Below are 15,065 nucleotides of genomic sequence, written 5' to 3' on the forward strand. Positions count from 1 at the left end.
TATATATTAAACTCTCAATAGAGAATTACAAGAAAAATATATATATCTATGTATGTGAGAGAATGCAAAGGAAGGAAAGAAGAATTCAATATTGAATTGATGTATGTTGAAAGCAAAGATAAGCTTGCTATTTATACATAGAATGAAGCAAGAAATGCGGCATGCAACTTTGGACGTCCCGAAGTCAAAGGACGTGCGAAATGGAGATGGTGCGCAACGTGGAAAAATGGTTCATGGTCTTTATGAATGAATTTGAATTTGATCCACATCAAACATATATATATATATATAATTTTAAAATTTTCAACCAACTAAGCTACTCAAACTAATAAACATATATATATAAAGGGAAGGGGTGAGGTGGGGCGGGGTGGGGCGGGGTGGGGCGGGGAGGGGCTGCTTCCACTGTCCCCATAGTGGCTCCGACCTGAATAATGGACTACATGTAAAGATTGCTAGGCAATCTTGGTTTTGCAAGTGCAAAGAGTGGATTTTCAAGAAAGAGGTCATGTTTGGACTCGGTTAAGTCTATGCATGGCAGGTCAGCTGGAACCCTCCAAGTGAAGCCTTGAATAAGCCTAGCCATTAGCATGACAGACATCAAAGAACCTAGCTTCACTCCTGGGCATCCTCGTCTCCCGGCACTAAACGACATCATCTTCAACTCAGAATCAGTTAAGACCACATCCTCACCGTTGAGGTGGCGCTCCGGCTTAAATTTGAGGGGATCCTCCCAGGCTCTTTTATTCCGGCCTAGTCCAGTGCGGCTGATGATCACTTGGCTGCCTTTGGGAATGAAGTAACCACCCACAACTGTATCCTTTGTGGACAAATGAGGAGGGGTGAAGGGTGCGATTGGGTGGAGCCTGAACCCTTCTTTAACACAGGCTTTTATATAGTTTAGGTTAGGTAAATCGGATTCTTGAACAAGCCTCTCCCTCCCCACCACGTTGTCTACCTCTTCCACTGCTTTTTCCAGTAGTTTTGGTTGGTTTATCATCTCTGCCAGTGCCCATTCCACAGCATTCGATGGATTGTCCAAAGCTGCTATCATTATTTCCAGAACTTGTGTTTTGATCTCTTTATCACTCAACATTGGTCTTCCATCATTATCCTTGAGCTTAACAAGAACATCAACGATGTCTTCTTCCACAGTTTTAGTCCCATCTTTCCACATTTGTATCCTCTCGTCCACTTGGGTATCAAGGTGTTTTCTCGTGACCGCCAGAGCTTTGGTGATGATGCTTTTATGGCCGTCGAGATCAAATATACTCAGCCACGGAATGTAGTCGGCCACACCCAATCCATAAAGATAGCGAAGAATTGTGAAGACGGCCTTAAGCAGCTCTTCATCTACGGCACCGGGTCCTCCATCTGCCGCCCCACTGCCAAAGTACCTCTTGTTGAACAACATCTTCTTAGTCACATTTCCGCAGTAGTGTCGTGTGGCTTGTCGGACATCAACAACCGCTCCCATGGCGCTGGCCTCCGAGATCTTGCACTGGTTGTAGATGAAACGAAGGAGATGATCGGCTTCTTCCACCCTTTTATTTACAAGCCAGTGCTGTGTGGCCGGAGAAAGCACGTGGGAGGTGAGAATTCTTCGCTTTTTCGTCCACTCCTCGCCGTAGGGGAGAAACAGCGAGCTCAAGTATCCGTTGCTGATTAGACCCGCAGACATGCAACGGGGTCTTGACGAGAAAATGGAGTCTTGCTTCTTCAAGAACTCGCGAGCCAGCTCCGGGGACGTGACGGGAATCACGTAGGTGCCTCCGAGACGGATGCATGCGATTTCAGTCTTCATTTCATCCATCACGCCGTGTATCCACCGGAAAGCAGGCTTGTTCCGGAGAATCTCCGGGATAGATCCCACAAGAGGCCAGGGTTTCGGCCCCGGAGGAATTGACAGTGACGACGAGGACGACCCGTACCACTTCTTTGTTTTGTAAATTAGCCATTGGATTGTGACACTAAGCATTACAGTAAATAATGCCAGTGGAAGAAAGATAATGGAAGAAAATCTAAGGTAGCGCATAAAATCAAAGATGGGTGCCATTTCCTTTTTTTTTTTTTTTTTTTTTTTTTTTTTTTTTTTTTTTTTTTTGGGTCTATATAGGAACTAGTAAACAGAAGTAGTGAGTAGTGAGCTTGGTAATTGGGGAAGCAGTGTTTGCCCTATTTATAGTTGTTGGAAAGCATGGATGCCATGCACCTGAGCGGACATTACTTTTGTCCTTTTTTAGACAAACGAAAAAAGGAGGGCCAAGGACCAGTCAAATGTTAACAAGTTGCACCCTTATAAGGGTAGTTATGGGATTGAGTTTCACTGAAGACAATATTAGTTCTTTGTACTTCAATAGGTTGAGAAAATATAATTATGAACAGATATTGTATTGTACTAGAGTCACTAAAAAAAAAAAAAAACACGAGTATTATCTATTAATTTCCTGATAGGAATGGGCATAAAAATGATCGTTGTAGCCTTGGAACCGAGTGAATGGAACACACCCTAAATTTAGCATGCGAATGTTTATTTGTACCTGATCTGACAACATGCATATTGTCAACAATTTAAACATGTGAAATGTTATAATTGTTTTATACTTTTAATCTCAATTATAGTTATATTTTGTGGTTGAGATAATGCAGTGGGCTTCAATATTGTTTTGTAATGCAATTTGCTATCCACTCAAAATATTATTGGTTGAGAATCCATACACCACAGACCACATATGATTGTATATGCCGAATCTCTTGTTCTTCCACGGTGTGCAATCCCATAAGAACTCCATGCTCACCGACTGAAATGTTGTACTGTTCGTTGAAAATGGTTAATGAGATAGATGGCTTGGAGTTGTCCCTCACTTTGTAGTCACATTTGAAACCACAAATTCATAAATAAATGGTCCATAATTGTCAATCCCCCGGGACCATAATAAATAAAAAGAGAAAGGGTTTACTTGAGGTTTTAACCCAACACAAGAAAGTTCTTCCACAGTGTGCAATCACATAAGAACTCAATGATCATGAGGTAGATGACTTGAAGGTGGCCACAAATTCATAAACAAATGGTCATAAGTGTCCCCTCTCCAACTAAAGACTTGGGACCATAATAAATAAAAACGAAAAAAGAAGAATGGAACCTTTTCACCCTCATCATTTTAGGATTTGATTTGCACCTCTTTCCTTAGGTACAAGAGAAAACCTCTATGTTATACAATTCAACATGTCCCTAAAAGACTCTTATATATAGTGGTTCAAACCAATTCTCTCAAACCAAGGTGCAACAATACTTTTACATACAAATCTTTTCCACCTTCATTTTCTAACTCAAATGGATCTTGTTACGAAGAACTCGAATCCACTTTAATTTGACCCGACCCAAATCGAAAGTGAATCCTGCATATATTTGTGATGCCACTTAAATGCATTTTATGCTAAAAATTCCTACAAATATAGTAGCTAGCATCCAATTACTCCCTCCTTGCAATGTCTGATGGACTCGGAGTCCATACTCAAATATTATTTACATGTCAAAAATACTCAATATAATTCGAGCTAGAGGGATGGCAAAGTCAAATCAAAATGCTGAAGTCCTGAAGGTTGCTTTGAGCAGAGTTTGCAGGATTGGCCTTTTTGAAAACCATTAAAAAATAACTAAATTCTTAAGAATCTCAAGTCCGCTTTTATTGCCCATCCAATATAGGAACATCAGATGGGCAATTATCTAAGGAAGAGGGATGTTGAACTCCTCTATTTGAATTTTCGATGTGATGATCCCATATCACAAAGGACAGTGGCTCCCCATTGTTGGTTTGTTTGATTTTTGTATTTTTTTTTTTATTATTATTGAGTATTATTTATTTTTGTGTCTTTTTTTAATTATTATTATTATTATTATTATTATTATTATTATTATTATTATTATTATTATTATTTATTTTTGTGTCATTTTTAATTATTATTATTATTCTTATTATTAATGTCTAATGAGTTAAGCGTAAACAATTTATTTTACCAACCACACTTTATAATATAACCACCTAATTACTATCACAAGGTCAAATGAGCTAATACTTGGATCACAACAACCCCAACTAAAAGTTTGTTACTTTGTTGACTTGATAATTATAAGTTTGACAAGTTTTACTCCTAATTGGAGCCGGTAAATTTTATAATTTAAATGAAATTAAATCACGACAAGTAATGTAACAAATGTCACTCTTTCACGGCGGCCGACACATTCATTCATGTTCAAAAAGCGGCAACCAATCGAGATCGATCATCCTTCACATTCCGGTGATTGTAGAGATGACCACGGTTCGGTTCGAATCGGATATTCGAACCATAATCGATATTGTGCTAATCGAATTAGAATTCTAAGGTTTCAATTCTGATTATAGAAAATTTGAAACTGAAATCGCCGATTCTGATTAAGAACCTTGAATTTAAAATAAAAATAAAATAAAATAAAATAAAATGGCCAATAAGCCACTAGGCCAGTGGCCTACTGGCCACTTTTGCCACGTGCAACAAACAACATTAACATATAATTTATTTAAAAAAAAAAAAAAAATCCGGTTAGTTCTAACCGGAACCGTGTCATGCCCAGGTGATTCGCCTAAAGATTTGTAGCTTTCATAGGAAGAGGTTGTGGGTCACCTTAAACGTACTAAAATTGCATTTGCATATGTGCAGCGTCACGTGCAGAAAGCTAGTGAGAAACGTGCTTCACATTTTAAAATACACAACGTCAGAAACGGCTAGGGCCTAGAGGTGTTAACCCTTTGGTTTAATGGCCACAGACTTAACTTTCGGGGTAACGGATTGTGTCGGCACAGTCCGGCCCCGCCATATTATATTATTTCAAAAACAACAAAAAACAAAAAACAAAAAAAAAAAACAAAAAAAAAAAAACAAATTGAATACTTTAATCAACAACAATTTCGCATCCAAAATAGATCAATGAACTTATGGCCTAATGGTACTAAATGGATCTCTCATATGGGAGGTTATGTGTTTGAGTTTTAGTAGAGTCATTATTAAATTTCTGTGCTTCATAGTTTGAGAAATTAATTATGAACATACACTATATTGTAACAGAGACCACCACAAGGGAGTTTTTTGCACTTTTAGTCCCACGACTATAGTGGCACTGGCAGAATTGATCCACGACTTTTGAACCTTGCAATTTTAGTCCACGACTATTGATTTTTTTTGCAAAAATGGTCCTTCCGGCCACTTTTCCGTCAAAATTTTACCAGAAAAAAAAAATTCTCCATTTTTAGCCGGGTTAAAATTGACATTTTACTTATCTCAAAAAATTAAAAGAAAAAAATTGATATTTGACTACATACAATATTACTGGGCTACATACTACTGCCCCAGGCGGCGGAGTTCCTGGAGCAGGCAGGGCTGTCAGTAAGCGGCGGAGCGGCCATGGCGTTTCCCGGGCTAGTTGGGTTATCCGGCAGCAGCATTGGACTGCTCCAGGAACTCCACCGCCTGGGGTAGTAGTATGTAGCCCAGTAATATTGTATGTAGTCAAATATCAATTTTTTTCTTTTAATTTTTTGAGATAAGTAAAATGTCAATTTTAACCCGACTAAAAATAGAGAATTTTTTTTTCCGGTGAAATTTTGACGGAAAAGTGGCCGGAAGGACCATTTTTGCAAAAAAATCAATAGTCGTGGACTAAAATTGCAAGGTTCAAAAGTCGTGGATCAATTCTGTCAGTGCCACTATAGTCGTGGGACTAAAAGTGCAAAAAACTCCACCACAATGTTTGGCTAATTGAATTAGTAACAGTTTTATAGAGTACATGCACCTAAGTGCAAAGTAAAATGTATTATAATTTATAAGTGCAACAATATAATATACATCATGCAAATCCAATAAAGTAGCTCAAGTGTCAAATGAGCTCTCTTTGTGACAGTGAGATTTGGGATAGCCTTGGGTTTGATTCCCACAAGTGATGATTTCTTTTGGGCCAGCTCCTGTGCCTCTCAGAGCGAACCGGGTGGACCGACAGAGAAAAACCTGGACCACATTGTGGTTTACACCAAAAAAAATATACACCAAGCAACAATATTAAGAATTTATCACTAGGTGCACCAATGTTAAAAAGTAAATTACATTATTAAAAAAAAATACCATTGTATTTTTTTAAAATTACATCCGTTAGATTTGGACAGATGGGCACCTGTGATTAGTTCTCATTCCTCTCATGCGCACCCGTTCTGATCACCTGAATGTGCCATGTTGTTAGGTGTGGTCATATGGTCAATTACAGGCCATTAGATTAGGTAAATCCAATGAATCACATTAATCAAGATTCTTCCAGTATTTTCGCGCACGTTCTCCTACGCAGCCAACTGTAAGGGTAAACTCCTCACAGGGCACCCGGAATAAGGGAAATCACATTGTTGTGTGTTTTATTTGTGTAATTGGTGCATTATTAGCCTTACTCTGGTATATTTGTAGATTCCCATTGGTGCCAAGTTCAGGTGCGGCAACGCCTTCCCGTGTGGTCAGTGCGGCCGCACAAATTGTTATACAAATATACATCATCCATGTTATGAAATGCACAACAAAAAATATACACAAATTAGGTACGCATCACCAAAAACGCGCCATTAGATATGAATAAATACATCATACAGTGTTCGAAAATATACTATTGGTGTGCTTCACTGTAGTGTGTTTTATTACACTATTGGTACATGTTGTCAACACTGTTGTTGTATTCTGGAACCCGGCCGCTATATATATATCAATAAATTAATTATAACAAACATCACAATTTAGTATAGATGTTCTAACGATAGAGTTCTCCGATCCATTTGATGAGGTTGCTTTTATACTCACGTCACTAATAAAGTAGACAAAAAATATATATATACTTTTCAATTTAGCAATGCTCTTCTTTTTTCTTTTTTTTTTTTGAAAACAATTTAGCAATACTCTAACAGCACGTTTGGTTCATATAATGGATTTGGAGGGAATAGGAACGCTATTACACAGAGATTGGAATAGGTAAGGAATAGAATAGGAATTGTATTCTATTATTTAGTTGGCTGAAGGAATAGACTTTAGTAATTGTATTCCAGTGTTTGGTTGGTTAAAAGAATAGAAATGGAATATGTTTTAAAGACATAAATACCCTTATACAAAATAATAATAATAATAATAATAATAATAATAATAATAATAATAATAATAAAAAATATGATTATGATATACTGAATGTTATATATATATATATATATATATATATATATATATATATATATATATATATATATATATATATATATATTTATTTATTTATTTATATACATATTTATTTTTATTTTTATTTTCTCACTTATCCCACTGATGTGTAGCAAAAATGAGATGTGGTGAGTGTACGGGTGTGTTATGTCGTCCTTGGGGGATTGGGGGATATGGCACGCAATACGCAATCACAAGAAACTAGGCACTAGCACTAGGCAATCAACAAGAAGCTAAGCAAACTACAAGTTTAAGGAAATGATAAGACTAACACATATACACAAAGATAAACACAAAATAAAGAAATAGGACTCAATCTTGGGAGCATTATCATCTAGATGCTTTAACAACCTAAGGGATTAGGGAGAACAAGTAAGCAAGGAATCAAGCGGGAATGCACGTAGGTATCCTAGTCTATGAACCATTTTCGTGATTAATAAACAAGGATTAGAACAAGAAATTGCCCCACTTTCGTGGTGAATCAATTCCAAGTCCATCAAGCACAAAAGCATCTAAAGCCCCCAATTTCCCCTATTTTCGTAGGAAGAAATCGGGTCTATGCTAGGGGTGGCTTGGATTCATCACCCAACTCTCGTTGAGGCAAGGAATCCTCCAAAAACAAGCTAATGAATGTGTACATCAAACATTAACAAGATATAAATACAAAACCTTCACAAACACATGAACCCTAGGTTGGAGTTCTTCCCCTTTTTGCAATAATCACAAATCAAGCATCAAGATAGATAATACAACCCTAACTCAAGTCCATAAACTAACTACTCATGATTAAATAGCATAAAGAACACAAAAGCATAAGTAACAAACATAAATCTTGCAAAATAAAGAGATAAAAGGAAGAAAAGCTTCTCTATTGAAAATGGATGGTGGAATCTTGAAATGTTGGAATCCAAGCTTCAAATCCAAGATTACAAGCTTCAAAAGTGTTAAGAAACATAAATCTAAGCCTATTCTAACCTAAAAATATGAAGGAGAATGAAAGAGAGTGTCTAGGGTTCTAACAAGAGTCCAAACCAAGTAGAAATGACTAAAATTCGGAGTTTATAAAATTGCAGAGCACAGTGACACGGCCATCCATGGCCGTGTCCAAAAAAGCAGTGCACACTGGAATTGCTCAGAAATTACACGGCCACAGACACGGCCGTATACTTGGCCGTGTATTTTGTCCTTCAAAACATCAGAATTTGGAACTATGGTCTTCATGAAAGTTGTAGCCCTTCAAGTCTTCTTTCCAATGGAGTAAGAATCATTTCATTTGGACTTTCGTAGGCCGAGATATGGTCCAAAAACCAAACAGTGGTCAGTTTTGGATTGTAAGTTTGGAACTCCAACTTCAAGGATAATTTTGACCCCTGTGGCTTCCTTTTTAAGCTTTGATGCATTTATATGAATTGTAGCCCTTTGAGTCTTCTTTCCAATGGAACAAGAATCACTTAATTTGGATACTTCTAGACCGAGATATGACCCAAAAACAGAACAGTGGCCAATCCATGCGAGAATGTCAGCTTGTTGACACTTGTTCCACTTTTGCCTTGGTTTAATTTGTCCATATGATCAACACCATTGAAAACATCACTCTTTGGCTCCTTAGGAAGTGTTGCATCCATCTCCTTAGCTTCACCTTGGCTCCCCTTGACTCCAAATGCATCCAACATGATCTAAAATCCTTCATTTCTACTCAAAGATAATGAATTGTGCATAATGGATCAAATCAGCAAAATAAAGATCATTTTGAACAACATTGTGACACTTGATAAGCAAAACAAGGCTAAATATGGGGTAGACATGGGGTATAAATATGAACAATTATGCACTTATCACCCACATCGGTTGAAGAAGTGAGAAACGTAGCCTTGAGGCTCCTATAAAAGGAGTCTCAAGACTCCATAATTTCAATTGCAATGCTCATCCGCTAGACAAGCTTGCAATGCCCATCTGCTAGGCATGCAGATGGGCAGACTACTTAGTTTAGGAGCCTAGGCTCCATAGTCAGGGACGGAGCCAGAAAATATGTTGAGGGGGGGCAAAGAAATAAGGATGGATTCAATGGCGGATTCAGAAAATTTTTTTAGTGAGGGAAAAAAATTAAAATAAAAGAGAAAGTTTAAAAAAAATGAAATACTTAAAAAGTATAACAATAAATATTGTTGGATATAGTGAAAAATAAAACATATTAAAACTTTATAAAAATATTTATAACAAAATATGAAACATAATTAATTTGATAAAACAATTCGAATATAAAACACATTATAAATTACACATTCCATTATTAATATAAAAAAAGTTATAATGGAAGTTATATATATCATGCCAAAATTTAATTGTGTTAATCAAAAAAGTGAAGAAGACTGTGACATTGTCAATGCAAAGACTCGAACCCAGGTCATTCCGAAACTCATACATATTAGCTACCACTTTGTCTATTACAACTTTTATTTACATAATCTGTTTTATAATACTTATATGAATAATGTACTATATATACATATTATATACAATATAGGGTAGGGGAGGGGAGGGGTGGGGTGAGGGGGGGCAGCTGACCCCCCTGCCCCCCCCCCCCCCCCCCCCCCTCTGGCTCCGTCTATGTCCATAGTTAAGGAGTCTTATACAATTTTATATTATTATTATTATTATTATATATATATATATATATATATATATATATATATTAGTTTTTATACTGTAGATTCATAAAATTTATAACGTAAATTCATAATTTCTATACTACACATTCATAATTTTTGTACTGTAGATTCATAATTTGATAACTATGTGTTCATAATTTGATAACTAACATTTTAAAAATTATGAATCTACAGTACAAAAATTATGAATCTACAGTACAGAAATTATGAATGTGCAGTATAGAAGTTATGAATCTACATTATAAATTTTATGAATCTACAATTTAGAAATTATGAATCTATAATATAGAAATTATGAATGTACAGTGTGTCCACTATGCACATGATAAACACGGGTCCACAGCATGATTTGCCAGGTATCTTACACCCCGGCCAGCAAATCTTGCCAACACAAAGGGGTTCTCATCTTAATTATAAATTGAATACCGAATACACATGTATACATTTTTCTCCCAAGAAAACCATAAATGAATAAAATTTCTCTACTAAAGATTAAATTGTTTCCAAAAAAGTTAAATCCTCAACCCCCCCTCATGCTCCAATCCGACAGAGCATCTGGGAGAATGTAAATCATGGTAACTTCTCTGAATACAAAGGCTAGCCATTTGCTTGCACCTTGCTGTGCACAAGGAGCCCCTCACCTTTGCTTGCACCTTGTTGTGCACAAGGAGCCCCCTCACCTTAAGAGATTGCTCCCAAACTTCACTCGTGTGACAACTTGAGCTATTAAAGGTCCCCCAAATCTTTTGTGGCAATTCATCTGTCACTTCGATGCTGGCTACTGCCCGTCAACGAGTCAAGCCTCCTTTAATTTGGGGCAATTCTCTTCACGTCGGCTGTAACCTTTATTGCTGTTACTAATTGTGCTTTGCCGAGATGCACGTGTCCGCTCATGGCGGAAACTTTAGCATGCAAAGAAGTTCTTTTATGGTTGATGGATCGCAGGGTGACATCTGTTAGACTGTACACCGATATAATTGTTCTTTCTTACACGGCAATTTAACTGAATCCTACGGTTGAGCTCCGATTATGTGTTGGCATTACTGTACCACAGGTGATAATCAGGGGGTGTGGCTGAGTGAAAAGGACTCATTTATCCTTAATCAAAGGTTAAGGGTTTGATCATTGGCTTTGAGTATGGAGCAGCCATTAAATCTCCAGGCCAACTCTTTTACCCAAAAGAAATGCCTACAATCCAGTGGGGCTTTGTCACGTACTGTGTCCATTTACCGATTGTTTTATGACTTCTATCCTTCTAAGGCTCACACTTTAGCTACAGCGACCTATTCACAAGCTAACCCATTCAGCTAGCAAAATCCTCACAACCACAAAGGGTTCTTATCTTCAAATAATCAAAAAGCATATACACGTTGTTGCATTTGAAAGTACCAATAATACAACATTCATGTTAAATTCTAAGTATATATCTAACTCCTTCAATATTAGCCCAACAGTTGCATTTCAAGTTTGACTATAGAAACACTTTATTGATCTTCTTGGTTTGAGATGGTCATCAGTTATAGACCATCTAAACTGATTTCTTCTTTGTAATTTTTTTCAGTAAAAAAATTTAAAAAAAAAAAAAAAAAGTTTCACCCGGAGTACACATTTGAGTAGCGGTGACAGACTTTTTCATGAATCAAAGTCAAATTAAAGTCTAACTCTACTACAAAAGTTAGTTTAAAGGTGAAACTTTGACCCCAAATTAATACCATTCCACAATTTTGTGAAGTCGATGTAATACCATATCATAGTTTGATCTTCTTTTATATCAAAAGAAAAATACAAAATACACTAATTTTCAAATATATTTTCAGAAAAAATAACAAATGAAATTTATTTTAATGAAAATATATATCAAACACATATTTCAAACGTGTTTCTTCATTGAGCATGTCTCTACCACACAAATCCTAGCTTGGAGAATTCGAGAATCGCATGGTCGATCTTAATTATTGATTGAGTCTTGGGGTATGGGCCTAATCATAATTCGGCCAAAATGGGGTTGAAAGATTGTATGGTTATACCAACTCCGTACCAATAAAAATTAGGACCCAGTACAATATCTTAATTTGAGGTTTTTTTTTTAAAGTAATAATTTCTATATATAAATCATAGTTGTTCAAAAAAGTTGTATATATATATATACATACCCACACACACAAATATATGTACTTTTTTAAATTTTTAAAGTAATTGCCAATTAGGCTCAATTTCACCCTATCACAGATTGACTCAATCTCCCTACACTTAACCTGAAATCATGTATACTATATATACATATAATTTTTTTTTAATATGAAGCCCCCAAAAATTGGGAGTCCTGTGCGGTTGCACATGTTAGACATGCTCAGAACTGACCTTGGGTTATACTAGAATCTGCAGAAAAATAAGTCATTAATTTTCAAACTCTATATAACATGAAGAGGACTGAGGCCATGTTCGAAGAAAATGGAGCTAACATCGGTGTTAGGAGTGTCGAGTTCCAATCTACTAGGAGAGTAACCGAATTGGTCATTTATTACTTTGGGACTATTAAAACTATAAAAAGATATGTTTTATCAAACTCAACTAGATCAATTAATTTGACCAATAACTTTAATGTCTTTTTCAAAGGGACGAAGATTTTCATGCACATGCCATGTTGTAAGCTAAGCTTCATGCAACCAAAGCCCGCCCCATGCGGTTAGCGGATCGATACTCAATTTTTTTTATTTATTTTTTGAATTCAAAGTTCAAAAAATAAGTAAAATCTACAAATAATATTAATTTTTTCGTAACTAAAATTTTTTTAAAAAGTTACATTTTTTAAAATGTTTATATATATATATATATATATATATATATATATATATATATATATATATATATATATATATATATATATATCAAAAGAGTGATATTCACAAAGGATTTTATCAAAAGTATCAAACAATTAAAATTTTGAAGTATTCAATTATTTTCATTTTCCTACTCATTTTCTGAAAAATGAACCAAACATACAATGACAGTTTTCCGTTGTGTAGCCAAACACTAGAACGGAAAATATTTTTTTAGAAAATGAGTCATTTTCTAAAAAACATTTTCCAAAAATCATTTTCCTACTTTCTAATCGGAGCCTAAATCTTTTTTCGTCTTCTTAGCTAACCTCGAAGGAAAAGGAGGTCAAGAAACATAATTAAATAGATCAGAATTTGTATAGTAGAACTTACCTTGATATTCTCCTTCAGTGTGCTAAAAGATCCTAAACCCTATACCCTTCTTCTTTATTTAGGGTGTCTTTGATTCACACATGGGAATTAAAATTGGAATGAGAATTAAATACTTGGTAATGGTAATGGGTTTTGGTGAAATTATTTTGCATTTTTGGTAGTACTATGGAATTAGAGTGATTATCAATATTGATGTTTGGTTATGTATGACCCTATAATGGGAATAAAGGTTTTAAAAATTATTTAAAAAAAAAAACAATATAATGACATCCAAAGCACTAATATGAACAAAAAAATCAAAACAAAATTTAAAAGCATTAATCCAAACTTAAAAATCATATTACTAATGAGATGAAATGATACTTGTTTTTAATTACAGAATGTGATTTTTAATTGAGAGGGTAATCAAATCTCATAGTTAGTGTTTTAAAAAATTGTCAACTAAACACTAACAATAATGATTTTGATTCCCATTACTAAAGCGCGCGCACACATATATAATGGGGCTGGTGGGGGGGGGGGGGGGTGAGGGGGGCATGAGGCTTGTTTAAGAGTTAAGAAATAATTAGTTATTCAATTATGACATAGAACAAAATATGACATCAAGTTTAATTTTTTAGCTAGTTAATCACTTAATCAAAGTTGGAGCTTTCATGAAATTGTTGATCCATCATGCATGCATATTTTATTGGAAGATAATTGTGGTGTCTCAAGGCCTAAGAAGGTTACGTCTTGAGTTGTACTATACGTTGAGTTTTTTGTGCTCTCTTCTTTTGGATTAAAACGATAGAGAGAGATGCAACTAAATATGTTGAGCTAGATGTTTAGACAATTGATAGATTCACTTAACCATTAATTAATTCAACAATATATATATATATATATATATATATATATATATATATATATATATATATATATATATATATATATATAAAATATCTAAAAACATAATAAGCTTCAATCCAGGTTATACCCCTGGTTTATGTCCATGTTTTCCGTTAATTATTTTTGTACCTTGTGCTATAAAAGTTGTACTACATAATTTTTTGGACAAAAATATCATTGCCATTATAACTTCTGTTATCTTTCCACATTATTATTACCATGCACATGCATACACAATATTTTTTCTTACATCCTTCAATGGTAAGTTTGAATTCATTTAGGTTTTAATTAAAATATGAACAGATACTACAATGTAATAGAGCTAGTAGCATTCAAAAAAAAAAAGTTTTAATTAAAATGTTAACATAGTTATATTTAGTAATTTATCATTTTTATAATTCTTACCTCAATAATATTAATATGAATTATACAATTATATATATATATACACACACACACACACTCACACACTAACACACTATTATTTTTAAAAAATTAATATAACTAAGATTTTAATATTTAATTTTAATATTGGGCATATATTTTTTGCGCATCGCGCATATCAAATACTAGTATATAATTGATAAATGTCAATAAATCTCTAATATAGTGGTCAATCTCTATTAAGACACAAAGCAGATAAATCAAGTAAATAACTTATTCCATAAAAATAAAAATAACTAAAAAGTATTGTTGTAAGAAACTCATCATCCATTCTAGAGTTTGAAAGGAAAAGTACGGTGCTGAAAAAATCTATCAGAGTGTGGACAATTTTATTAGATACAATCATTTTTCAACAAAAGAATGAGCTAATAAGATTATGGAAATGCATTAATTAGCAGTCAAATCCAGATTGGAATAAAACCCTTCTTAAATCCATTATGACACCAATTTATTGTCTCTCCTTCACAAATTCTATAGTATTATTGCTGAATGCCGATTCTGCATTAATCAAGATCCTTCAAAATTTTAATTAAAACCCCAAATTACATAAAACTAGATTCAACTCTTTCAATCCCTCATC

General features: G+C 34.7%; 1 protein-coding gene across 1 annotated transcript; it reads right to left on the bottom strand.

Annotated features, from left to right (window-relative positions):
• Nucleotides 1-401: 401 nt before the first annotated feature.
• On the bottom strand, nucleotides 402-2,017 carry LOC109181069 (isoleucine N-monooxygenase 1-like). Its single transcript, XM_019330825.1, has one exon. It carries the CDS (start codon nucleotides 1,976-1,978, stop codon nucleotides 440-442), a length of 1,539 nt encoding a protein of 512 aa, XP_019186370.1. The 5' UTR covers nucleotides 1,979-2,017; the 3' UTR covers nucleotides 402-439.
• Nucleotides 2,018-15,065: the final 13,048 nt, after the last annotated feature.

This window comes from Ipomoea nil, unplaced genomic scaffold (genome assembly GCF_001879475.1).
Source record: "Ipomoea nil cultivar Tokyo-kokei standard unplaced genomic scaffold, Asagao_1.1 scaffold1043, whole genome shotgun sequence".
Classification (NCBI taxonomy): domain Eukaryota; kingdom Viridiplantae; phylum Streptophyta; class Magnoliopsida; order Solanales; family Convolvulaceae; genus Ipomoea; species Ipomoea nil.